The sequence below is a fragment of the Aptenodytes forsteri genome, unplaced genomic scaffold, assembly GCF_000699145.1.
Source record: "Aptenodytes forsteri isolate BGI_AS27 unplaced genomic scaffold, ASM69914v1 Scaffold410, whole genome shotgun sequence".
In the NCBI taxonomy this organism is placed as follows: domain Eukaryota; kingdom Metazoa; phylum Chordata; class Aves; order Sphenisciformes; family Spheniscidae; genus Aptenodytes; species Aptenodytes forsteri.
In genome coordinates, this window is record NW_008793958.1 from 1,282,443 (window position 1) to 1,309,087 (window position 26,645).

The 26,645-nt window shown below is 51.0% G+C and overlaps 1 protein-coding gene across 1 annotated transcript in view; it reads right to left on the reverse strand.

Annotated features, from left to right (window-relative positions):
* The window catches only part of DAAM1 (dishevelled associated activator of morphogenesis 1), an 83,294-nt gene that overhangs the window by 41,237 nt on the left and 15,412 nt on the right, over positions 1-26,645 (reverse strand). Inside the window, exons 2-3 of the mRNA XM_019473555.1 lie at positions 22,079-22,302; positions 8,625-8,714 (exon numbers count right to left, since the gene is read on the reverse strand). Coding sequence (XP_019329100.1) covers positions 8,625-8,714; positions 22,079-22,261 — 273 coding nt within the window. The 5' untranslated portion in view covers positions 22,262-22,302. The remainder of the gene's footprint in view (positions 1-8,624; positions 8,715-22,078; positions 22,303-26,645) is intronic.

A 26,645-nucleotide genomic window follows, 5' to 3' on the forward strand; every position in this document is an offset into this window, starting at 1 on the left:
GGGAAGAGGGGCGGAGGGGAGGCTGAACAACAAAATTGGCTAAACTGCTCATTTATAATTAACATGCTGCATTATAAATATTTCCCTTTGCTCGGCTCCCTTGGGCTCTTGCATTTCCTCCCTGAAACCCCCAATTTAGAGAGCGCTCTCAATTAAGTGCAGCAGAACCTCATTAATTCAGATGAGCAGCCGGGCAGGCTCGTCGGAAAGTAGCTTCCCAGGCAAAGGGGGACTACACAATAAAGCAGGCAAAGATCAGGGCACGGGCTTCCCTCGTCTCGCTGCAGGACGTTGCTCAGTGGTAATTACTGCAGCTAATGGTCTACAGCACACCGATAAGTGTCCTTTAGTGCATTCTGTGGCGGTAGAGAAATCTCCGACACCGCGACGAGCCCGGAGGGAAGTGACTCGCAAGGCTTTGCTCAGAGCCAGGAGGAGGGAGGAACCTCTCCAGGCATCATGGTTTGAAAGGGTGAATTTGTAAGATGGTTTCCCATCACCCAGGGTGGGTTTTGGGGATGTGAGTTTTGCAGCCTGCCTTTGACGAGGGATGCCCAGACGCAGAGCTGAGTACCGCCAATGTCGGCCCTCCAGGATGCTCCATCGCATCGTGCCCAGCTGGCACTGGGGAAATGTGGGAAAGAAATCTCCTGATTTCTTCTTCTCTGGGCTGTGTTTAGGTCTTTGCTGTGTTTGCTCTCAAGAAGCATAGAAGTGAGGGCTGATCCGAGCTCCGCTGACGGCCCGGTGCCATGCTGTGGCTTACTACTACTACTGCTCTTTTAGAGGCACGCTGATGGCTGTAATTGTACAGTGCAGGGACGGGTATCCCTTCTCATCTGTAACGTTTGCATCAACACCCCTCACTGTCCTCCGGGAAGCAGCCCCGATGTGCCACCACACAAGTGCTCTGCTGCAAAAATTAGGAAACACCAAAGTCATGCAGCCAAGGGCAATCTTTGCCCCATCCCTCACTTCGTTCCCACCCACTCCCCCCAACACCCACTTCTTCCTTCCAGGGACCTGGCAAAAATACAAATCACATCAGCTGCGGCCCTGGCATCGCTGTGCCCTCTCCACGCCTCCGCTGCCCCTTTGCCCCCAGGCTCCGTGTGTGGGGCTGATGGATGCTGCCGCTTGGCTGTTTCACACCGCGGTGGCAGTAGCAGGGGGGTGTTTTGGTGTGAACCCGACGATCAAGCTCCATCCCCTCCGTCGGCACCGTGTGCCGCGGGGCAAGCAGCGCCCAGTCAAGATGCCTCATTAGCGGGAGCTTTTCCAAGCGAAGGTCACCAATCTGCCAGCTCCAGCCATCCCTTTGCTCTTCCCGGGGAGATTTCACGCTCCCCAGCCCTGCCACATCTTGGTTACAAGCCTGACACTTCCACAGCCCGTGTGCCTCCCCCTCGGGGTGTTGGCAGCTCCCACAGCCAGAAGTGCCCTTGCTCTTCCCAGTGACCCTCCTCAGGACACCGGACAGCAGCACAGAGGTGGTGGCTCAGCCAGCGGTGGCACAAAAGCAGTTCGCAGGCTGGTCTCGGCTGCATTTAGGCACCATTATTTACACCTGGAAGGTGCATCTCCATGAGCTTCTGCCCCTCTGGCCTTGGGGTGTCGGCAGCTCCCACAGCCAGAAGTGCCCTTGCTCTTCCCAGTGACCCTCCTCAGGACACCGGACAGCAGCACAGAGGTGGTGGCTCAGCCAGCGGTGGCACAAAAGCAGTTCGCAGGCTGGTCTCGGCTGCATTTAGGCACCATTATTTACACCTGGAAGGTGCATCTCCATGAGCTTCTGCCCCTCTGGCCTGCAGGAACACAGCCGCCAGGAGCAATGCACCCTCTTGCTCGCAGCATGTCCCCATGGCAGCGGGGAGAAAGATGCCTGTAAAGCTCCTCTGTGCTTCATTACAGCTGCTTTGCTTCCAAACCAAGCTTCTGGCAATGCTTTTCAGGTGCCCAGCCTGTGGGCACCTGTCTCTGTCTGATCCAGCAGCCTCCTTCCCGCACCTGCAACCTGTGGTGGTGTTGATGGATCTGGAGCTGCTCTGCGATACCTGAGCCCCAGAGGGTGGCTGGCCGGCTTCCCCAACCGCCTGATGTCCAACACACCAGGTTAGATCCTTCAAGGTGAAACCAAGTCATAAGGAAAGGGCTGGCTCACAGCAGCCAGCTCCAAGCAAACCCCGGAGAGCCCTTTAGCAACAACGCTCGTGACTTTGATGGTTCGCCTCCCTCTTGGCACCACCTGCAAGGCTGGTCTGCTCCAGGAGAACTTCACACCAGGAAAGTCACAGCAAGGGGTTAAAAAAACCCAATCCTCTTCAGTCGCCACCTGCTGCAAAAACAGAAGCAACCCCCTTCGTTTTTACGCATCCTCCTGATTGCATTTTTATTTTGCACAGTGTTCCCCACCCCTCCTTGCTGCTGCGTAACGGCGGAGCAAGGGAAAACTGGCAGCAGCTGGCAGCCCACCGTATTTCGGCAACGCCCCCTCCCTGCCTACTGCGGATGATCCACCTGGATGCCGCTTGCAAGGTCAAAAAAGAAGCAGACAGTGGTGTGGATGGGTTTTAAAGTCGACGGGTCTGCAGCCTGCATGGGAAGTTTAAATCTAGCCCAGCTCCGCTGATACAGCCGAGCCTTTGCCAAGCGTGCCGCGGCGGCGGTTTTGGCCCACCGTAGCCCTCTGGATCTTCCTCGTCCCTCCAGCTGCTCAGCTCCCCCAGGTATCCCTGCAACAGAAACTAAATGATGCAACTAAAGCCGTTTCCCCGTGCGCTGCCAAAGGCTCGCGGAGTGATGCCGTGAAGGGCTGTAATTTCATCGGATTCTCCCCAAGTTGGGATCTCGGGGTCCAAACCGTCCCATCCCAGACCACTCTGGTTTTCTGTATGCTAACACTTCCTATACCCTCTCCTCTACAAATACACACATGCCCCTGTACACTTTTCCCAGGGTTTAAAAATTATGCTCCCCATAACCAAATATAGCATGACCAGATGCCTTTCGTAGTCAGCTGGTTCATTGTTTGAAAAGCTTCGCTTTAAAATCCAAAAAGATTGCTAACAGATGAATTTTTTGGCTGGAGAGGGAGAAAAACCTCGCTTAAACAAAAGTGTGTTGTGATTGGAACTAAAAAGGGAATTACCTTTAAAGATAAAAACTATAAACATTTCCTATTGAAAAATACCCCCAGCCATGAAAACAGCCCATTTCTCTCGGTCAGCCCGAGAAAATGACACCCGAGATGATATTTCAACCTGCTGCTGCAATAACCGCAGGTATATCTGGATGCTCAGAGGCCATGAAACGTTTCTCATCCATCCCAGGTGACCAGGAGCACAGCAAAACACCAAGCTATTTTTTCCTCCTTCCCTTGCATGCCATCTTTGTCAGCTTTTGCTCTTAGTTCTGCTACTGCAGCTTTTTGCTTGATGTTTTTTTAGAATAATTGATGTTTTTTAAATGAAGGAAATAGATGGAAACACAAGCCCCGTGAACGTGCCGCAGGACTGAGCTACAAGTGGGAGAGTGAGTTGGAAAGCGAAGCTCTCTGGAGGAAGCGGATGGAAGGCGCAGTTAGAGAGGAAAGAGGCCGTCTGGCTGGGAAAAATAGTATTACTGGAGAGCCATCACTCATTTCCCTATTTATCACATTTTTTTCCATTCTCCCCTGCAAACACACCATCGCTGCCTTCTCCTAATGCGAAGGGATCCTGGTTTTATATCTGATGTCTGAGGAAATTTTAGATGTAAGCTTTGCTTGCTGGGGACAGCTTAACACTGCCGAGAGCTACACACCCAGCGTTAGCGATGCCAACAGGTTTTCAACACGAGTTTAAGAGTGCAGCATCGCTCGGCATCCCTGCAGGTCATTTTTCCCCTACCCCGGCTTTACAGATGCTCAGAGAGCTCAGCCGAATCGAAAGGGAGGGGGGCAGAGTCAGACCCTGCATTCGCCTGAGCTGGTTTTCACTACCAATCCCTTCTACCTGGTTATTTATGCTGAGCTTGTGCCTGAACACCCCTTATCCACCCATATTTTGAGGCTCATAAAAATTCCCTGGCGAGCTGCTTTAACAGCTTGACGTTACGTACATCGGCTGGCAGGAGCCAAACCTCCTGTAATTAAGAGGTGCTGCAGAATAAGCGCTAAGTGTTAATTATTAACTCCCTTTGGAGCGTGGCCTCCTGAGAAAGGCCATCCTGAGTCACCCTCTTCCACTGAAGCAAACCCGCAGCCAAAGAAACGGTAAAGCTGGAAACTCTCCCGCTTCCTCCCTGCGCTTCCGAGCAATATCCTCTCCTGGAGAGCGGGGCCGGCAGGGAGTGAAATATTTCGGGATGAGGTATGAAACGAGTCATCGTCCAGAAATACCACTTCTAAAAGCAGATTTCATCCCACTGTTAATGCATCTCCCTCTTCGCATTTCCCTGCTTTATTACAGCCGTAGAGGGGGCTGACAACTTCAAAGAAGGTCTCTCCAATCAACTTTAAATCTCCCTCCTGACCCAAGCGCTGCACGGCTGCTGGATTTAATGCCGACTTCAGTTCCCGTTCGGGTCGCTGCCGACAGACTCACCAGCCCCCATCACGAGATGTTTTTTATCCCTCTGCCCCCACCCAGAGCATCACAGGGTGATGCAGGTGGGACGGAACCATGGGCAGTTGATCCAGTGCATCCCCCTGCTCCGAGCAGGGTCAGGGCTGGGATCAGACCCGGCGTCTCCATGGATGGAGAATCAGGGAGTACAAAACTTCCGCCCTGCCCAGCCAGTACTGTGGGCTGGGATAAAAACAGCCGCTTGCGGGGCAGAGAAATCAGGATACGGAGCTGCAGGGCAGGGGGAAATATTCCAGGGAAGGAAATATGATGGTTTTCCCTTATTTCCTCTCGACGAGCACTGCCGAGGCCAGGTGCTGCCAAGTCCCTTGCCAGGACAACCCAGCATAACAATGTCTCATTTTGGTCACCTTTTACCAAATCTTACCTATCATGGGAATATATAAAACATGTAACAACTAGGATATGCTCTGCAGAGCTAAGTATGACTGGTGATGCCAACAGCAAAGCAGAAGTGCCAGAGACGGCACACAGCAGCAGGGAACGTGCTGAAAGGACAGACATTTAGATGCTTTCTGTGCTGCACATACCTTTGCCGTCGATGGAAGCAGGGGAATGCCCTGGCTCCCCGGGCTATGGCCACAGTGCGAGATATTTTGGAGCCTGGCAAAGCTGATTTTCAAGGAAATTCCCCGGGAGAAGGCTGGACAGCGTTTCTGTCCTGCCTTGCGCTGCTCTTTCAAGGGGGAGCTTGTTGCAACTGGGCTCAAACTGGACTTTCAGACTCAAAGTCCAACCAAAGTCGTCCGACCGAAGTCATCCGACTCAGCAGCTCGTTTCTAACAGGAGCCAAAATTGGCAGCAGAAGAAAGAGCAAAAACTGCTCAGGGGACAATATTGGATTCTTGACAAGTCAGGCAGCTGCCTGTGACTGATGTCCACCTTTGCCAGCCCCCTGGGACCCACCAGGTGAAACTGGGTGTTACCACCATCTCAAGTGACGACTTGCTATTAAACACAGGCAGGCCAAAGGGCATCTCAAGTGACAACTTGCTATTAAACACAGGCAGGCCAAAGGGTTTGGGTGCATCCCGGACTTCCCAAATCACCGCCGCTCAGCCTGCAGCTGAGGCACGGAGGTAGGACCCCTGCCCTGTCTCCAGCTCCACTGCCCTGGCCAAAACCCAGCCACTGCTCTCAGCTGGAGAAGCCCAGCCCCTCTCCTCGATGCCGGGCTACCCTGTAGGTGATTTGTCCTCATAAAAACATAGGTACATGAGTAAGATTTACTGCGAGCCGCTGGGATAGCCACCGATGTTTCTGCTGCCTCATCCCATAGGAGCAGGACTGCCTAGAGCCTGCTGTGCAGAGACATGTTCTCCAGCCCACGTGATTCCTGGTTTCCTCCGCTGCTGAAGACTCTGTTGATATGGTCTCGCTCATTTTTAATTAAAAAGCAGGAAAAAAGCATTCGTCTCCATGAGCACATCTCCTTCAAAGGAAGCAGTGGCATGTATGCTCTGCAGCTCGCCGAGATGACATCACGAGTAGGGAAGGAGCGGCTGAGAGGGGCCAGAGGAACGAGGACCAGGGCAGAGTTGCAGCCAGGATCCGGCCTCGGACGGGCGCCTGCTCCGAGGACCTCTGAGGATGCCACGGGGCGCTTCTGTGGCTCCTTCCTTCAACACCCCCCAGGAGCAGGGAGTTTCTCAGCATGGTTTTTAAAAAACCATGAGCGCAAGGAGGTGCTGGAATAGGAAAGAGGCATCATCAGCCCCATCTAAACCCTTCCCTGGGAGATTAGATAGCACGTAATCTCCACTCACAATAATAATTTCACGGCTTTGCTTGATTTAAGTCTCTGTTGTCTCCCCTTATCCAGACACACTGGAGCACGGCCCCGCTTATCTGACAGGCAGTGACGAGCAAGCATCTCCTGCCCATTTTCTTGTTGATTCAGACCAGTGCCTGTAATTTGTTAACATCTCTTCTCCCCTCCGATTTAGATCTCGGGCATGGCAGGCCTCTGCCTAACAATAATACAGGGATTTCAGGGGTATTTATGAGAGGCTTAAAACTTAATCCTACATGAGCAAGGTAAGCCTGCTCTTGGCCTAAAACACGGCTGGAAAATCTGGTGCCATTGCTACAGCAAGAGAAAAGAGGCATTAATGGCAGCGAGCGCCCCTCAAGCGGGGCCAGGTGACCGCCAGCACTGCCGAGCCAACTCCTGCAGCCAGGTTAGGGGTCACAGTGGCAAATTTGGGAACTGAATCACAGAATCATAGAACCATTGAATGGTTTGGGTTGGAAGGGACCTTTAAAAGTCATCTAGTCCAACCCCCCTGCAATGAGCAGGGACATCTTCAACTAGATCAGGTTGCTCAGAGCCCCGTCCAACCTGACCTGGAATGTTTCCAGGGATGAGGCATCCACCACCTCTCTGGGCAACCTGTGCCAGTGCTTCACCACCCTCAGCATAAAAAATGTCTTCCTTAGATCTAGTCTAAATCTACCCCCCTTTAGTTTAAAGCCATTCCCCCTTGTCCTGTCGCAACAGGCCCTGCTAAAAAGTTTGCCGCCATCTTTTTTATAAGCCCCCTTTAAGTACTGATAGGCTGCAATAAGGGGTCTCCCCGGCCTTCTCTTCTCCAGGCTGAACAACCCCAACTCTCTCAGCCTGTCCTCACAGGAGAGGTGTTCCATCCCTCGGATCATTTTTGTGGCCCTCCTCTGGACCTGCTCCAACAGGTCCATGCCCCCAACTGGGGGCAACTTCCCTCGCAGGCCTCGGCGTCCTTCCATTTGCTTGTGAGATTGAGGATTTTTGCCCCATTTCTCCCCACGGTGTTACGTCCTGCAGGATCTCTGCTTTGGCCAAGGCTGGGAGGGAAAATGAGTCCCAGCACAGATAGCTGGGGATAACTCCTGTGCCAACATACAGGGGCAAAAATGTTCAGTTTACTGGGGAAAAAAAGAGTGATTTTGGCGACCTCACAGGTGGCCAGCCTGCGGCACCCCGTGCCACTTGGGCTGCCCGCCCCCAGGAGCAAAAGCAAACGAACCGAGGGAGAAAGGTGGCGAGGCAGTCTGCTCCATCCCAGACGGACCGTGAGAGCCAGCACCAGCATCACTGCATGCTGCAACTGTGAACCACAGGCACCACAGGCTTTGGCCACCCTGGCATTGATTTACCGGCAGAAATACAAACGAACCTCAATTCTTGACCTCTGTCTAAAGGGATAAAGCAACCAAGCTCAGACGTCAGTGTATCTCGGCATTGGGAAGATGTCCGTGCATGTTTTCAGGTTAAGAAACACAGCCATGAGGGCGACATTGCAGAGCAGACATGTCACGCCGGGAGCTCAGCAGACAGATCAGCAACTCGCATCAACCTTTGTCTCTTACCAGCGGTATCTCAGTTACACCCGTGAGCCTAGAGCCCTTCATCACCCCAGGGGTGACACAGCTTGACCCTAAAAGCAAGCTCCGCACCGCTGGGCCAAATCTCTCGCAGGCTATGCTGCTGGGGCACGGCTTCCCCAGCAGCACTTTCCATTTGTGCGGTCCTCTGGGAAGAGCTGGTGGGAGGACAAAAACGACGCCCAAGCCTGTTTCATGGCAGCAAACTGGAAACCCAGGGGAGGGGGAGGCTTTCAGGCAGGCTGTAATCGGACCCCCAGACATCAGCAGAGAAGAGCGGGGCCAAGAGATGGTGACCAGAGCGGCCCCCTGCCACCGCAATGCCAACCTCAGGGGCCATGGAGCTCCACATGACCCTGCTTGTGCTGGCAGGGACGAGCATGGGGTGGGGGACACCCATGCAGGGTGAGGGGACACTTCCTCCAGCCTGAATGGGCTCGGGAGGAAGGGCTCTGCATTTTGGAGACTGAAGACCTTGCTTCCCCAGGGACACCCCAGGGAACAGATGTGTTTCTGTGACACCCCAAATACCACTTGGCATCCCAAGAGAGCTGTGTCCCTCCCCACGTCTCCTCCCCACCCTACACAGGAGGGAAGGAGCTCAGCCCCCGACCACAGCACGGACGGGTCTCTTACTTTCTTCTTGCTGCAGTAGATCTGCCACTTCTTCTCCGCCGGCAGTGCGAACATGGCCTCTCTGTGCTTGTCCGTGAGGTCAAGTTCATCCTGGAAAGGGGAAAAAAAACCCACAAAACATGCAACATGAGTACACAAACAGGTGATGGCACAGACACAACCCCCCAGATAAGCGGTGTAAATCAATGTGGGGCCACACCACAGCGCAACGGTGGTCCCGCAGCATCGCCCTGTGACTATCGATTTGTCAGGGCAATGATGCTAATTCTCATCCTGCTGTTGCTGACCTCCCCCTGACTCCTGGGCTACAGCTGGCTGTCGGGAGGTCAGGGCTGCAAACCTCTCTGTCTTGTTCCTTCCGGACATTGCCTTCATTGCTTTTAAAGGCAGCAAGCGTTTTGGAAAGGACACTCATGAAGCCGGTACAGCTGCCTGCAAGATAGCCTCGTACAGAGGATTGAGAGCTCTGGATGATAGAACACATCTAAGATACGTACAGCAAAGAAAAATTCAAATAGCACCTTTCTTTTTTACCACCCCAGATAACTGCTTCATCACTGAGCACCCCGAGTGGTCCAGCCCATTTCCGTTGCCGACACCCTTGTATCATCGAAAATTGGGGATTTTTTTGGGTTTTGGTTTGTTTTCCTATAACTAAAAATAGAAAGCACTTTTCCTAATATCTACAGTTCATAAAGAGGTACATCCTCTTCATCAAAACTGGACTACGTATTGCCTGGCAGAGATAAAGCTGTTTACTGACTGAAACCTTTATCGGTTTATCTGATTTTATTTTAAAGGACATATCCATTTTTGACTTGGAGTCTTGGTTAGCAGCATGCCCTCCACTGGGATGCCTGAGTATTATCAAAGCCTCGTCGCTTCCTGGTGCTAGATGTAGGTCAAAGCTTTTATCAGAGAACTAACTAAATAAAACATTCAGGCAGGGCTGGGAGGCTTGTTGCTAAAGTCAACATTGATCTTACAACCATGGATGTCTCTTAAAATCACCACTACTGATGACAACCCTTGTGTTGGTGCAGCAGTGGGAGCGCTGTAGATGCTGTAGAAGGTCACAGGAGAGCCCTGCCGTGGCCTCCAGCCAACTCATCCCACCCAGCCAGTGGATTTAATTAAGAGGATCCCCATTAAAAATCACCCCCTTAATTCCAGCAACTAAAGAAGGAAAAGAAAAAAAAGAAACCACATGGAGACCCATTAAAGTTTCCCTGCCTGAATAATAACACTTATCAACTAAAGCTGGTAGCCCCTGGTACCCCAATCAAAGGTAAAAACCCCATTTGGCGAAGGCTGAACAAGATGCCTATGGGGAAAGACGGGTCCCTGCATCAGCAAGCCCACAGGACACGAAGAAATTCAGCTGATCTAAGTAAAGCTCATATTGCACCCAGTAGCCAAGGAATGGAGCCTTCAGCTATCTTGTAACCCAAACCCAAGGGCCCTCCAGTGCAACACACAGCAACGGAGGGCTGCGGGCAGTCCTGAACATCTCGGAGAGGCTTATACATCCACTTCAGGTATTAATTTCACTTCCCGATGAAATTACTCCTCGAAAGGAAAGGTGTCATGGAGCTTTTTCCATTACGTACGCATGGAGGAGCTTTGCCTCTTCCTTGACTTTTCCCCCCATATCAACTGACTCTTCAAACCACCGTGCTGCACACAGCTGACGTTGGTGGAGCTCTGGAAGCAGACTTGCAAGACACCTTTACAACAGAAATAAATGTGCTGCCGCGACAGAGGCTTGGAAAAAAAGTGAGGACTGAGAAAGCCTGAGCCCAATCTGAGATACCACTCCTCCCCCTGCACCCAGGGAGGAGAACCTGGCTTAGGGACTCTTCCAATGAGCACCGCTTTCAAACCTCCCCGTGCCCCTAAATTTTGGGAGGTCAGGGATTCATATCCAGCAATTGATCACCTTCCCAGCCTTGGGCAAATCTTGTCAGCCTTGACAAGTCTTGTGCATGTGAAAAACAGAAATCGCGCTCGATGACCTTCTCCCTTTCTGTCTCCTCAGGCTACGAGCCGGTCAGACACCCACGCTCTGCTTCAGCCCCAATTCTGCAGGTCTAAAGCCGGCCAACAGGATGACACCTGACACAGGGACTCGGCTGAAATTCAGCTTGTTGGAAAAGTACATCTGGGAGTGTGGGAGAGGACAAGGGTCTCCTGATAATTATTTACCTCTGCAGTGAGGGTTTGAGTGAGTGCAGGAAAATGCTTCCACCATGACCCCATGTCCCTGCCATGGGAATCTGGGATTCAGGCATGAAAGCACCAGCAATGCACATCTGTACTTAGGTTCTTAGAAAAATATTTATTGAAACTTTCAGAATACCCATACACTAAAAATACAACTTGTGCAAACGTGAAGATTTATTAACCAAGAAAAAAAACCTAAACTGAGCTGAAGCCTAAGTGGGAGCAAGAAGGAATAAAGTAGAAGAACATATTAGGTGCTGGTACATGACAACGTGCAAACACATCCAAAAAAGGTGCAGAAATGCTTCTGAGTCCCACACAGCATGTTTCATTGCGCCCCGGCTCTAACATGTTCAGTCATCACAGCCCTGCATCACTCAGCAACACCTACCTAATGATACCTTGCAGAATGCTTGGGAGAAGTCTTTAAATAAATACTACGTGGCACCCAGTAAATATGAAAATCCTCATAATCAAACAGCGACTAACAACTGTTATTCCAAGCTGTAACAGCGACTTAACCATGAAGAGTCAGGTCTTTGCTGGTTTTATGTGCATGGGGATTCCTGCACCCACCTCCAGCCCTTCGTTTACGCTCACTGATGGGTATCTCAGTACTCCTTGGCCCCAAGCAGGCTGCTCATAAACTGCCCTTCAAACTCCAAAAGATCAAGAGGGGACAGGAACATCAGCCATTTCCTGGTGGCTCACAGACCACCGTTCAAACACAGCTCTGACAGAGTGTTTTGCAATTGCACGGCGGAGTCGTAACGCAGCAGAGAAGCCATGCACAACCTCAAACCCATATGCGCCTTCAATTAATCATCACGAGCTCGATAATTAGGTGATTCTAACTGGCAATTAATTTTATAGGCCATTTGCAAGCCATGCACTCCTGCTACAGTGTGTGATGTTGGCGGCTGTTGAAGAGTGAGAAGATAACCCGTGAGTCAGTGTCCCTCACCCCTCCCTTCAGCCTCACCTTTCACAGCTCTGCCCCTTCCACCTGGCTGCCTCCCACGGCAGGATCTGCCAACTTCGCTATTTTAAACATTTTTTTGGAATTGGGTCAAAGGCACGTAAAATAACAGCCTCATTTTGCTACCAAAAGGAAGTCTCTCCCAGAGTGTTTTTACTGGAAAGAGATACGCTCCTATTAAATATTTATCCCATACAGTTAAACTATTCACCTTTAGATCAGGAAACACGTTTCAACATTAAATCTTCATTTGAATATGATTTTTAAAAAAACTCATAGGGGACATTCGATTCTCAGCATGTATTTGCTATTTTTAGGAGGTAAAATACTTCCATGCAGCTTGCTTTGCTGATGGCCCTCCGCTCAAGCCAAGCACCTCCTCCCTCTGAGCACAGCACGAGCTCCAGTGAAGGCGATCGCACGCCATTCTCCTGAAGCTACCTTGGAAACACGTGGCTCAGCTCAGCATGCTGTGAGCAGGATCCCATGAGCCAAACAAGTTTTCATCCCTCCCTACACCTTTGCATTGGAGGCGCTCAGGGAGCAGATGTTCCCATGGTCCCTACCTCCCCGAGCTGGCAATCGGGCGGTATGAGGAGCCCACACCACAGGAGGTCCTCTGGTCCAACCCCCTGATCAAGCAGGGCCACCTAGAGCCATTGCCCAGGACAACGTCCAGACAGCTTTTGAATATCTCCAAGGAGGGAGACTCTACCACCTCTCTGGATTGCAGTCAAGGTAATCGCCAACCACCTTCTGAAGGCAAAGCCAGATCAAGCAGAAAAGTGAGGCACTGCCGCTGGAAGAAATGTTTGACCCTCCCAGCAGAGAAGGCGTCAAGTCCAGCCCCAGGCTCTTGCAGGGATGCTCACGTAACGATGGCGCGGTCCTTCAGTGCAAGCTCCTGTCCCTGCTGCTTCACCCATGCCATGGTGGACGTTTTAATGAGCATCTTCCATGGGCTGAGCCATGGGCTTTAATGGGGCCAACGGCAGGAAGCCAGCGTGATGCTGCAAATCTCTGACCTCAGAAACAAGCTCCAGGACGGGCTCTCAGAGCTGGACAAGCCCACGTGTTGCCCACCCATGGCTGCAATGCCCCAGCACGACCATCACTGGTTCTTCCCCTACAGCCCACAGGTCCTGCGGGCCACCAAAAATTCTGCAAGAAGTAGCTGGGGAGTAGAGATTAAGTAAGGGATGATTCCCTTTACAGGGGTCTGCACCTCCGGAATATCTTCAGAGTGGGTAGGAAAAAAGATGAAAAACTTATCAGTCTAATGCACCTTTATGGCTGATAAATTGCGTAAGTGTAATACATGGAGATGACAGGGGAAAATAAGGAGGTTATCCATTGTCGTAATTGAAATAAAAATTAATTAAAATTTGCTGGCTTGTTCTGGGTTTATATATACATACATATGTGTGCATATATATATACAAACACATATACAGAAAGACATCACTGGATCAATAAATGACCAACATAATAAAGAGCAAGTGAATTTACTCCTGACGGATGGATGTACAGAGTTTAGAAACTTCTGTAAGGACACCAGTGAGACTACAGCACGTAAAGGCAAGGTCTCCTGCATCCCCAAATAAAGCATGAGAGATCCAAGATTGCTCAAAAAAGAAAAAAAAAATAGAAAGAAAGAAACAAGCGGGAACTTTTTGGCAACATTTGGCATTAACTGCTACAGCACGGGAATTAAAAAATAAATAAATAATGGCCTGTTGAAGCCTGCATCAGCTTCCTTTCTCAGGGGTCATATCGCTTTTTCGCTCTCTTCCAGGCATTCTTCTCCAAGTTCATCAGTTTGATTTATCCCAGAACGCTGCAGTGTCAAGGGAAACGACAATCAGCATTTTTCCCCCTGTACCTCATCTAATCTTCTTCCGCTGCGCGAAGGCGCTGCCCGCATGGCCAGCCGGGCAGCTGCCTGCCCGCGACTGCCAGCCCTGACTGCGATCTGCGCCGGCGCGTGACCAACCTCCACCTCAGAATCGATCTTACTTAGCTCGTTATTTTCTTTTTAAGCTGTTTTCCTAAAGAAACAGACTTACTGGTCAGTGGCTGTTGCAGCGCACACAACAGCCGCCTTCACGCGCGTCCTGCACCTCCTCTATCTGCAACATTTATTTAGGCGATTACAATTCTCAACATATGCAGATTTATCTTAGCGTGTTTTTTTTAAATAGGAAGGTAGTGAATGAAGTCTTTTATTTTTAGTATTAGTAATAAAAATACCTCCTCCTTAGCACACGTCTTTTCAGCCATAGGACTCTGAGAACTTAAAAACAACCTCCCAGACAAACTGGTCCCAGCCAGTATTACCACTATGTATTTGTAATTTACCCATGACAACCTGCAGCTGGAATTACAGAACATGAACAAAATGTAACTACTTATATTTATTAATGAATAAGTATAACGGATAGAAGATTTTTATTAATTTTGCCTTTATCGTGTAATGATTTTTTTAAATAAAGGAAATAGCCCACAGCAAAGGAATTAGCAGCAGCAACAAGGAATAATGTGTAAGCACTTTGAAGTGCTTACACCTAGTTGACCTCTTCCCACATTGAATTTTTAGTCCCAGACTGGAAGAGGAAAGACCCCAATCCACCCTGCTCTGCAGTTTTCAGTTATTGACCTGAATGCATTGGACAGACGTAAATAAAATATGTATTCCTGTCTTCTTCTGCAGGAAAGATTACGGCCATCAATAGCTGATTTAGCTCTTCAATAAATTCTAGCTGCAGCTGGTTCATGTTCCCATCAGTTCAAACACCTAACTGAGGCAGACAGCACATAATGCTTTAATATCATTTAATTTAATTCATTATTTTAATAGGCTAAAGGTTTTGAAGGTGTTCATATTCCAATATTAGTGTATTTTAAAAGAGAAGTATCCACTTAGGTTTCTCAATCTTTTTTGTTGTAATATATATCTAAAACCACATATATACTTTTTTTTTAATTTATTGAGCTCGGCCTTCTGTGACCTTTTCACCGACATTACCTAGAAAACCTTTCTCTCATTTTAATTAACACAGGGTACTTTTCCAGCCTGAGTTATTGATCTATGCAATTTTATCCCGAAGAGTACTCTCAGATCTAGAAGCCCCGCAGGTAGATCACCAGCGCACTTTTTCCACACAATTGTACGTAAACCCTGAAAACAAAAAAATAAGATGTATCAGCCCATTATTTACTACTGTGATAGCTAAAATGGATTAAATCAAATCAACTACAGCTGGGCATGACTGTCCTTTGATGGGTGCACCTCCTACCATAACAAAGCACAGAGCTGGGAAATAAATAAGAAGGCGGCTTCAGGTGTGGATTTCCCACCTATTTACAGACCCAAAGAAGCAGCTCCCTTTTCAATCAGTTTTTAGATACCACCTCCGCTGCTGGCGTCCCTCAGAGCTACTGAAGTTGGAAGTCAAGCCAACAGGTCAAGTGTGGCTTCAGATGTCCCCTGCCTGACAGGGATGCTCACGTAGGAAAGCTGTGCATGGTTGGTCTGGGGCTAAACCGCTGCAAGGTTTCCCCAGATAATGCCCTGGGAAGGGCTTCAAAACGGGGCTGGATGGGAATTAGTGGCTGCAAAGCCCCATGCCAACTCAATCCTGAAAGCTTCCCAAGATTTACCACTCTGCACGCGGGACCCGAAGGATGCAGCCGAGGCTAGCAGGAGCCAGTGACAGCCTGATGCTGATGGGCAACGTAAGATGGTAATGGACTCCTTGCATACCCATGGCTTGGGTGGGACAAGTAGTCCTCATTTCCCCACAACCCTGGCTTTAGTCACACCTGGTATCCTAAAGCCATTTTTAAGAACTTAATCAGGTGCAAAGCAGAGAGTCACCCGGCGAGGAGTCGATTTCTGACCGAGGTTTGACATCCAGCAAGATGTCTAGCACAAGCAGGCATCAGATGGGCTTAGAGGTGTTAGGTTGTTGTTGGGGAAGGGAAGCTGACCCCCGTAAATAACAGTATTGATTTGAACACTGGAGTTGATGGGAATTAGGACCACCGGGCGCTCAGGCAGGATCCTGCCTGTGGGGCTGCAGAAAGCCTCGGCTGCCAAAAGCCGACCTCAGTGATGCTCACACACCGAGAACGCCCAGACTCTGAAGCGACGGATACTACAGCGGTATGAACAGCTTTCACTTGCATCTGCCAACGGACACAAGGCAGGCACAGGCTATTCCCAGCAGGAATGCTTCCTGCTGAGGTTGGTGATGAAGCACAACCCACGTGCTCCTCAATCCTGCCCCTAACTCCAGCAACCACTGAGAAATCAGGAAGGAGAAGACCACTGCTGGAGCAAATGCCGCATCCAATGAGGCCGGTACCCTCCGTGGTGACCTGTGCCAGAAACATTTGGAGCCGGTGTAAGCCAAAAACCTAAATGCCCCAATTAAGGTCACCGACACGTTACCGAATGAGCTGCCCAGGCATCTCCCAGGGATGTGGCCTCCTCTTTTACAAAGTGCAAAGTGGAAAGCATTTAGCAGGTAGACCATATAATTTTTCCACTTCAGCTGTACTTCTCCTGGAAACAAAAGGGTTTCTTACGTGCTCTCTGCCTTCAGCTGGGGTTCACATTGTGCTATAACATGGCTCCTTTGTAAAATTATGGGTTGGGAGCGGCATGGTTTTTGGGCAAGCCCCCATGCTAGTTTGTAGCTGTAACAGATATTGCAATTACATGAATGCTTCAGCTGAAATATAGTGTTCCTCAGTGGATTACTTCATTCAGGTCTGTGGAATGCGTGTAGGCAGAAAATCCTTATTTTCTTGCCAAGTAGGTGTGTGACTTCTATATCAGATGCTTACCTATCAAAACATACGTTTAAGAGATTATCTGCGAGGGTGTAACGCCACAAGGTGATGAAAACAAGCGCTGTGAGTGGCGGGCTGGGACGAGAGCATGGCAGGTCCAGGCTGTTTGCATCTAACGAGCAGAACCTGGGCAGCCCAGTAAAAGTGTCCACATGGTTCCCTGGAGAGTGAATTAAAGGAAGACATTACCAAATCACTTGGTTTTCTTCCTTAAAAGCGATTCACAAGCTCAAGGGAGCTTGGTCTTGGGAGACGGTGGTGGGACGGGGTCAGGAGCCCCGCGCTGAGTGTCTGGCCCTCGACAGACTCTGCAGAAAGGGGTGTTTTCTTTTGCCCAGAACACAAAGGCTACTGCAATCGTATTTTTTTCTGGGTACCAACTGCATGCTTTTCTTTGCAGATATAGGGGAAAATGGCTTCAGCCACTGTTCAGCGGTTCCCCAAATCCTGAAGTCCTTAATGCTGCGAAGACCAGGCAGCAAAAAACGACAGCTGACCTGCAAGCATGAAATGCAAAGCTTGGCTTTGCAGCTGATCCCTCAGCTGTCACTTAAAAGCCGTGTTGTTCTGCAAGGCCCAAAACCTCATACTTTCTCCTTATTGCATTAGAAACCAGGGGAAAAGCACATTACTTAAGTTCCTAAGTAAAACTGGGTATCGCTAGCAATGAGTTCCCAACCTGGCGCTGCTATTAACACGTAACAGTGCTCACACTGACCGCCCCACTGCCTTCTCCTCGCATTGGGGTTGTCCTCCGCTCCCTGTTCAAGCAGCATATAAAATAGCAATCATCCCGGCACGCCGAGGGGGCGGGAAGGTACAGCTCTGCAGGACAGTTATGGATGGAACGTTTTACCCAAGCACCCCACATCGTGAGCCACAGACCAATCGCCCACCATGAAGCATTTCAAAGGCCACACAGAATTAATCTCTGTGACAGAGGATGCTATCTCCTAACAGATAGCATCCAAAGAGCAGCTCTGATGAAATGCATTAGTTGTCCCAAGTACAGCAAAAACAAATGCTGTGATAAATCTTGTAAGCTGCCAGAGACCTTTTTTTTGTTCCCCAGGCTCTTGAGTTTCCACTACTTCATAAAGCAGCAGGGAGGGATGGAGCAGCCTTCCCCATCACGGGAGGGGAAGGCATAAAGCCCAGCACTTCAGAGACCATGTGTGAGTATCTCCCCTCCAGCAGATCACCGTGAAGGCAGTCACTAACACCATGCAACATCAGCGGGCAAGGGTCTGCACCCATCCTGAGCCCGGGGGACTGGGGACACTGTACAGCCACTTGCCTCCCAGCGTCACCTCCCCAGGTCTCCGAAAACTTGTCGGCTGCTGGAGTCTGGGCAGAGGGACCCAGGAAAGGTTACCTGCTCTGGTTTCATAGGCTAAAAATGGGCTGCTGCACATCACAGGTAGGATGCAGGGCTAGATGGATTTCTTCCGCATCACTAACGACAAGTCAGAGGTGAAAAGTCTGAGAAGCCCCATTGGGAGCAGTAACTGGAACTTCCTCAAAGCCCGGGTATTTAGGAGGACAAGCCTCGAGGGGCGGCTGGGGCAGCATCTCCTCTGAGCCCATCCCTCCGCTGGCAGGGATGCAGGCTGGGAGCGAGGTGTGGGACCAGGGAGAGGCAGCACCTTGTGCTCCAGGGGCAAGCAAAGCCACGCCGGACCCGGCAGCTCCTCCAAGCATCCAGGTGGTCTGAGGAGTCGCCAGAGCATCGCTCTCATACTGCCGGGACAGAGACGCTGCTGCGACCTGCCCCACTGAGAAGAGAGCCAGCAAGGTGTCCTGGGTTGTGCCGGGGCTCCTGCTGCCCTCTCCAGACCAAGCCGTTCAGTCCCCCCATGCCTCCACCCCCCTGCCCGGCGCACGTCCCACAGGGCCGATGCACACCACCACACACAGAGCGTTTCATTACAAACCTCAGAGTGACAAGGAGTGTTAAGCAGATATAAAGGACATCAGTCATTTACCCATCTGGTGGAAAGTCTAGTTGCTAGCAGAAAATAGAGAGGATTGTTACGGCAAGATCTACCATATGGCACCATTATGTGGAGCTTTGCAAGTGCTTTCTCTGAGCATGCAAGCAAGATTTCAGCCTTTGAAGAAACGCCGTATTGTTAGCCTGGATACGCAGGAGCCTCTTGAAAGAAGCCGTGGCAGATGGCACAGCTTTGTTCTCTTGGTTCGCAGGCAGCTCATGCAGCCCCAGATATTCCCCCCTAGCCGGGGCTGAGCAGCCCCATGGCACAGCGATCCTCCTGATGTGTCCGACGGGAGGACTGATGGCTCCTGAAATCCTTAAATCTGATGGATGTTGCTTGGCGGGTACCACACTGCTGCACGAGCCCCAGGAAGCAAACACCACTGACCCGAGCCGGTGGGATGCACCGGTGTCGATGCAAGGAGAGCTGCACAAAATGGCAAAGCCTTGTCCCAGCCAAGGGAGCTGCAAATTCGTAAATCTTCCTGAAATACCCCGCTTTTGTCTGTGCCTCTCTGCCAGCACCTGCTCCTCCCTGGGTGGCTGAGCCTGGCCGGAGCCCCGGCAGGACAGCGGACAAAGAAAAGCCTTTCAGAAGGGGCCGGTGCCCGCTTGAGCGACATCCCAACAATACCCCGACGAAAACCCATTCAGCCCAGGCAGGGGGAAAGGAAGGGAAAGGGAAAAGGTTCCCCTGGGAGGAAGCAGTGATCTGTCATTGACCACAGCAACAACATCTGCATCTGCCCTGCGCCAGGGACAAGCCATCGCCTGCTCCGTACTGCTAGCTGGGACAGGGCGCATCGTCCCTGCAGCCCGGGATGGAAATCGGGCATTTCTTACAGGCTAATTGCTCCTGTTTGTGCCCAGGCAAAAAAAACATCCCCTGTTTCCCTGTTGTTCCTCCTGAGAAACACTTGCACAGCCACAGAATAAAACCCTAACTATTTAACTATTCCATTGAACTATTCTAGTTAAAATCCAAAGTGTCCATATAACACATAGCAGGCCAGGAAACACACACCGGGAGAGCAGATCGAGCCTTTAGCTGACCTTGGAGTCAGCTGCTCCAAGTCCCTCTGCAGCTCAGGCCCTCGTCCTCTGCCGCTGGTGCGGGACAGTCACTGATTTCTCGCGCTACGGATGTTTCCCGACTCAGATGAACAGGTACACTTAAAAACACCCAAAGCCCAGAAAATATTTTGTGGGATGGCTCCAAAAAGAAAGAGTTTTTGCCCTCTGATGTACACAGCAGGCTGGGATCTGCAGAGCAGGGACCCCGCTGGGTTATTGGTCTCTGTGGGAAGATTGTCCATCCTGGTGACCAAACCCACTGCTGCAACGTCCCCAAAGATACCGCCCGTCCCAGGCCTGAAATCTTCCACCCCTGCCACTCCGAGTCCTGAATGGGAACAAATGGGGCAGAAACGTCACTATTAAGCTGCAAGAGAAGAGTTGGCCAAGGACCAACTCGAGCTGGCAAAGCCTCCAGATCCCCTCCAGCCCCTTTGACTTCCCTCAACCCAATCAACCAAGACAACCGAGGACTTTGGAGGGAGCCCTGGTCCCACAGAGTGGGCGCAAGCCAGCCCGTCCCGGACGGTCGAGCGTGACAGGCCGGGTGGCATCGGGCTCCCGCAGGCATAAAAATCAGCCCAGCGCCTCTGAGTGCTTTCTCTGTCTCTCTTCCAAATGTTACACAGTGGGTTTATACAGAAACAGTGGGACACTTTCCAAACCATTTAACTAATGCTGAAATTTAATACCCGACACCAACAGGTTACTGAGAACAAGAAGGAGCTGTTGTAATGGAGGGGGGGATTTGCAACTTCACTCCCCCCGAATGGGAATCTGCCCTCCTGAGCCAGCGGGGCAGAGCTCCGCTTCCGCCTCCCTCCCACCCGGCGCTGGCTCAGGTCGAGATCTGCCTGATGGGTTTTTTGGGGAGCCAGGGGGTTGCAGCTGCTTGCACAGGAGCACAGTGAGCACCCGCTGTCCCCCCTCCCTATATGACTTCAGTCCCTGGGGAGCCAGCACTGCTCCTTGCTGCCGGCGTGCCCTGGAGCAGCAGGTGCCTCCAAGCCTTATTCTCACCCTTGGCTGGGGGAAAGAATCCAAAATCTCAGCAGCACAGAGCAAGGGATGGAGAGCAGAAGGGCCACACCGGGGCATGCCCCAGGCCCGACTGGTCCCTGCGAGCACCACTGGGCTCCTGCCTCGCTGCACACACAGCGGTTCCCTGCAGCACAGCCTCTGCACGAAGCATCTGGCTGAATTTGGGGGAGACGCTTTGAAAATCCCGGGCTGAGGAAAGCACTGCGGGCGTGCAGGTTTGATGGGGCTCCAGTGCATGAGCCTCTGCAGGTGCCTCCTTCAGCCCAGCTGGCGACGCCGAGCCGCAGCGCAACAAGCCCTTACGCTGCCTTTGGCAGGGGCACAGCAGGAGTTTTCCATGGGAATGAACTTCCCCAGGAAAATCTGATTTGGCCAAGTTATCAGTGGAGAAAAACGTGGAACAGAGGCATTCGCTCCACCTGAACAAACCAAATCTGACTGGCAGTGTTTTGCTTCTTTGCAAGAAGAGGTCCTGCTGCAGGGACGTCTCACTCCCATCGTGCTGCGTCGGGTGTCCCAGTCTGCCTTCTCATCCCGCCCATGGAGAAAGATGTCTGGGCAAAACCGGCTCTCGTAATACAACCTGGAGCCCTCCTCTACCAAATGGCCTGGCTCACCAAAACCATGCTGCCTGGCATCTAACGGCACATGCTACACCACGAGGTGTGACTGACCAGCATCACAACTCCCAGCTCCCTCTATGCATCAAAGCACCATAGAGAAACCCCATTACACTGCTAAATCAACCCAAAGTGGAGCACTCTGGGTCCATCCAACAAACCACACCAAAATGTTTTTGCTTAGAGGAAATTAAAGCTTTTTTTGGCTGTCAATTTTTTTTTGATCCATGTTTTTCAGAGTTTTGGTACCGAGGGATAAAGAAACAATAACCTGACTCTCCAAATCTGAATTTAGCCCACACCCAAGGATTTTTGCGGGGCAGAGTGCCCAGCAAGTAAAGTCACTTTGCACCTACGGGGGACAACGTGCTTTACTGGCTCGGACATCCCTGCATCACCCTGGAGGTACAAAAAGCCAGACCAGCCCCCAAGCCCTGCTGTAAGAAATCAAGGCTTTCTAATGAGAAAGAGGAACCACCCCAAACTGGCAGGACTTCAGGGATGAGCAGAGCTCAAGGTTCAGTGCAGAACCGCTCCCAACAGCAGCCCTGATGCTCCCTTCACACCAAAGCTTGCCTGAAAACTCAAACCCAAGCCTGGAGAGACTAGAAAAGGGAAAAAAAAAGGGTGAAAAAAAAAGAAAAATAAAAAGCATTCTACTTACCACCAGCTCGGTGAACATGACATCCAGCTCCTCCACTGGCGGCATGGGCAGCGCGGGCTCCATGGTCTGCAGGGCGAAGCTGCTGTCATTGCGCAGCCGGTACGTGATCTCAGGGTGGTCGCTGCTGCGAAAGCAACAGAAGATGAAGGAGATCCCCCGACCGCTCCTCTTCCTTGGGGCCATGGCCAAAATCCTCTGCGTCACTCCCTCCTGGGCACTAGATCCTGAGGGGAAGAGAAGAGAGGAGGCTCAAGCAGCCGCCCCGCAGCGCTGCGCTCCCATCCCACCGAGGGGAGGAGGAATCAAAGCCACCCACGCGTTCGGCGTGGAGGGGAAGAGCAGAGATGGTTTACGTGCCAAATATTTCTGCTCAGATTTGACATTTACAGTCCTGGCAACCTTGACGACCACGCAAATTAAAAAGATGCATTTGCTTGCCTTGTACTGAAGCCGGCAGCAGCAGGGGGACACGCTGCCGTTCCCATGGGGAGAGGGGTCCTGGACCCCCACCACTGCTGCAAACCCCAGCAAATGCCCGCCAACCTCCCCGTGCTGTGGCAGCCAGGCCAGCCCCTGTCTCAGTCCGGCCAGGAGTATGGCAAATTTGGGAGGCTGCTGCCAGGAACAGCTGGACGTGCTCGGGGCCACCAGGTACGTGGTCCCCAGCATGGGTGACTCGGTGCTTGAAGACCTCATGTGGCTCAGGATGCCCTGAGCCACAGACAACAGCAGAGCTGAGAAAATATCCTATATTCTCCCCCCAGCTCTTAAACGTGTCCCTAAACATCCACCAGCAACTGCCGGTTGGGCGGCTCTTTTTCATGGAAAGTTTTACTTGGCTTTAATTAGATAAACCCTACTTGAAATTCCAGTAAATATTTACAAGATGTGATTTCAGCTGATAAAAATCACACGGTGCCGGTAGCTCAGACTTTCCTATGCAGTGCTTACGTCGGGCATCGCTCACGCCGGCGGGCGCTTGGGGTTTGCTGATTTCTGAAACTCAGGTTGGGAGCAAAGCTCAGGGCAGGAGACATGTGTCTTGCCCAACTGGTAATGGCAAGGACCAGGCAAATACTGCCCCAAAATTGGGATTGTCAAGTCAACGATACAAGAGGAGGGCCACCTACAAGGAATGGGGACAGCAGAGAAACACCCTAAGGAGAAAAATCAACCAGCAAAGTAGAGAATTTTTAAAAAGCCTAAACATTTGTCTTATAAAGCCACACACCCACACATTTTATCTCTGCAAAACAAGACACTGAGACATTAAGAGACAGGACAAACAGCCAAGGTTAATGCAGAAGGTTGAAATATGGATGACTCAGATTTATTAACAAAGCTATGAAAAGACTTGGGAAAAAAGGTCAGCATTTGGAGAGGAGTGTCTGATCTCCCTGGAGCCAGCCATTCCCCTCCGACTACGGATTTATACGCCTAAATAAACAGCTGCTGTGCCCCACGGAGAGCCAGCGCCGGAGGCAGGTTGGGGGCAGACCCATGCATGGCAAATGCTGCCCTTCCAAAATAGGGACCTTGCAGAAAATTCAGGCTCTGCCCACATTACTTTAACAGAGGATCTGAGCCTTGAAATTGTCTTCAATCGCATATTTTTAGCACATGGTGTAATCATCTGCTGAACCACGAACGATGGGAAATGGTTATTGGGTCTTCACGGGGGATAATCCCAGGCTGTGCAACTGCTCTGTGCCCAGTCCGGAGGGTCCCCCCTTCCCAAAGAGCCCCAAATCTCATTTCACATTTAGCATCTTGCACGTAGAAAAATGCAGCCACCGGAGGAATTTCAGCTGCCATGAAATCTCTCTCATCGCGGCTCCCCGGCAGCCAGCACCGCAGCAAATCCATTAGCAGCCTGCTGGCATCCCTTCAGTGTTAGGAGGGTTTGGGGACCTGCTGGGGAGTTTCTTTCCTAAAGGAGGGAGGGAAACAAAAAAACAAAGGCACATAGACCTCTCTGTCCCCTCCAATGCGGAGGAAAATGTTGCAGGTCTGGGTTTTAAAGAGCCATGAGAACCAGGGTGCACAAGGAGATGCTGGTGGCTGCCCAGCGCTTCGTGCCTGGCACAGGAGCTCGGTCCCAACCCGCATGTCCTCATCTGTGCAAAGTTTGGTCACTTGGTCATTTCCAGTCCATGGGTACGGCCATGCATGCCCAGACCAGGGCCTGATCCTGCTCCTGCAGCCGGTCTGGAGCAGACTCGTCCTCCTCTTCCACAGGGCATTTTCCATCCCCTTTTCAATAACCACATCAACCTCATCCTTGAAATCCACTGCTACGTGCAAGCTCTGACTTGGGCTTGCAAAAATGTACAGAAAGCTTTTATCAGAACACCACCTGCTCTTCAGAGCTACACACTCCTGACGATGTTTTACGAGGAGTTTGAATGACAGACCGAAAAGCAAGATTTTATTTCGGGTTTTAAAGCAGACAGTCATGTAGCAACCAAGACAAGGTATTTCTGACCTGCTTCCAGCTTCGGAGCTACTGAGGTTCCTCATTTTCATCTATAAACAATTCGAAAAACCAAACCACCCTATAAGTGCAGGCTGAGTGGGGTGTAGGTTATTAGCAACCAGGGCTAAAAAGGGAGAGGCTGAAAGAAAGAATATGTTAGCTACCAGGCAAATAGCATTAAACCTTCAGAAGGCTGATGAATATTCATTGACGTGATGGATCAAAATCAAAACACGGCTCCCTGGCAGGTCGTGGGGAGCTGCAGACAGCACAGATTGCACCGTCAGAACAAAGTCCAGCTACGCAGACTTCTTCCCTGCAAATCCTACAGAAATCAGTTATTCATGGAGAAAAACTGACAGCCCCTGGCAACCTGGAGGCTTGCGTTAAGGAGAGCAGAAGGGACCAGTTCCACGCAGCATCACATGTCAGGTGTCCTGCTCCCACCTCCCATTTATACCTTTGAGCACTAATTAGATCAATAAATTTAAGTCAGATTGCGATCTAATAGTGCCTTCTGGCCTTTACTATTGAGCGGGCCAGAATAAATTAAGTTTAATTGCCTCTGTACATACAGAGCCAGGGAAGATAGGATAGGAAGGGTCATTGAGGGAACTTCTAGCCAAACCCCAAATCCCAAGGAAGGACTGATGGAGCTGAATCATTCCCAAATAGCTTCGCTTCCACAGAAACAAGGGTGGAAATGCGTGTGCGATGGGTTCAGCCTGAAAGGCCAGGGAGAGGAGGAGGAGGAGGAGGAGGAGGAGAAGGAGCTTAGCCCATGTGTGCCACCAGGACCAAGCGGGGTCCCCACGCAGGACAGAGGCCATGGGCTGCAGCTCAGCGATGCACAGAGAGATGGGTTTTGTTGTTTTTCCCAGCCCTAAAAAAAAGCACCAAGCCTACATTGCCCTGAGCAGTGCTTAAATAAAATCAGTCATTAGGAGGAAATTGGACCCCGGTGTCGCTTCCGCCTTTGCTTTAAGGAAACAAGAGCAGCAATTACCGCTTGCATATTCAACAGCCTCCTCTGCAAGCTAAATTAGCCCGCGTGGAGCAACGTGCTGCCAAAGCCTGCCTGTGACCGATGCCCCAACAAGCTGGTTTAAAACCAGCACTGGTATTGCAGCGTTGCGGTCTGCAGCCTAAAAATACCCAGCAAGGGTACAAACACATGCAAAGGAGCGTACACGCTCCCCTTCACACCCACCTCCAAACCCGCCCAGAAGCTAGAAGCTAAATCCTCAAATATGAATATTAGCATGTTGTTCTTCTGGCTCCTCTCCCATCCCCTCCCAAAAGAAGGATGCAAGATCCCGAGCAAGCTCTTTCTCAACAGCAAGCTTTATTTCAGCGCATTGCACAAGGGGACAGTATTTTTGTGCAAGTGTAGTAACGCTCACTGACCATCTCTGCCGAGCCCTGACCGATTTTGGCATTTTGGGCCACACCAAGCTTTGCCTCCCCCCACCCCGCAGAGTTTTGGCACAGCCTGGGATGCTCCCGACCGGTGGAAATTTTCTGACTATCTTCCATTGCTGCAAAGTGACCTCCTTGGCTGGCGGTGGCTGGGAGGCGCTTGGCTTCGGCAGGCAGTTTTAGAAGACTGTCACTCCCACCAAGTGCTAGAGCCGGGTGTCCTGGACCACTTTTTACAGCACGTAGAAGGCAGAAATTTGGCATCCCACACATTGCACCCTATGCTTGTCCCATCCCACCACTGAGCCGTGGTGCACCCTCCCTCGGTGCTTCTCCCCATGCATATAACACCCAGCGCAGGGCACAGTGCCAGGGCACACGTCAAACCCACTAAATACCTTGCATCATTTTTTTAAACAAACAATTCTAGATGATTTTCCTCCACTGTAAGTCACGTCCAGACCTCCACAGCAATAAAAACTGGATGCTCCCACAGCATTTTTCAGACCAGCTGTACGTTTGAGGCATCCCCTGAGAAGCATCAAAGCCTTCCCCAGGCACGTTTCAATTTTTCACCTTACAGACCCAAGACAGGCAGCAGTCTCCTTGGCTCCACTCACTAACCCGACCTCTTCTCAGGATTGGTCCTGATTGCGAGCCCTCCGAAATGTG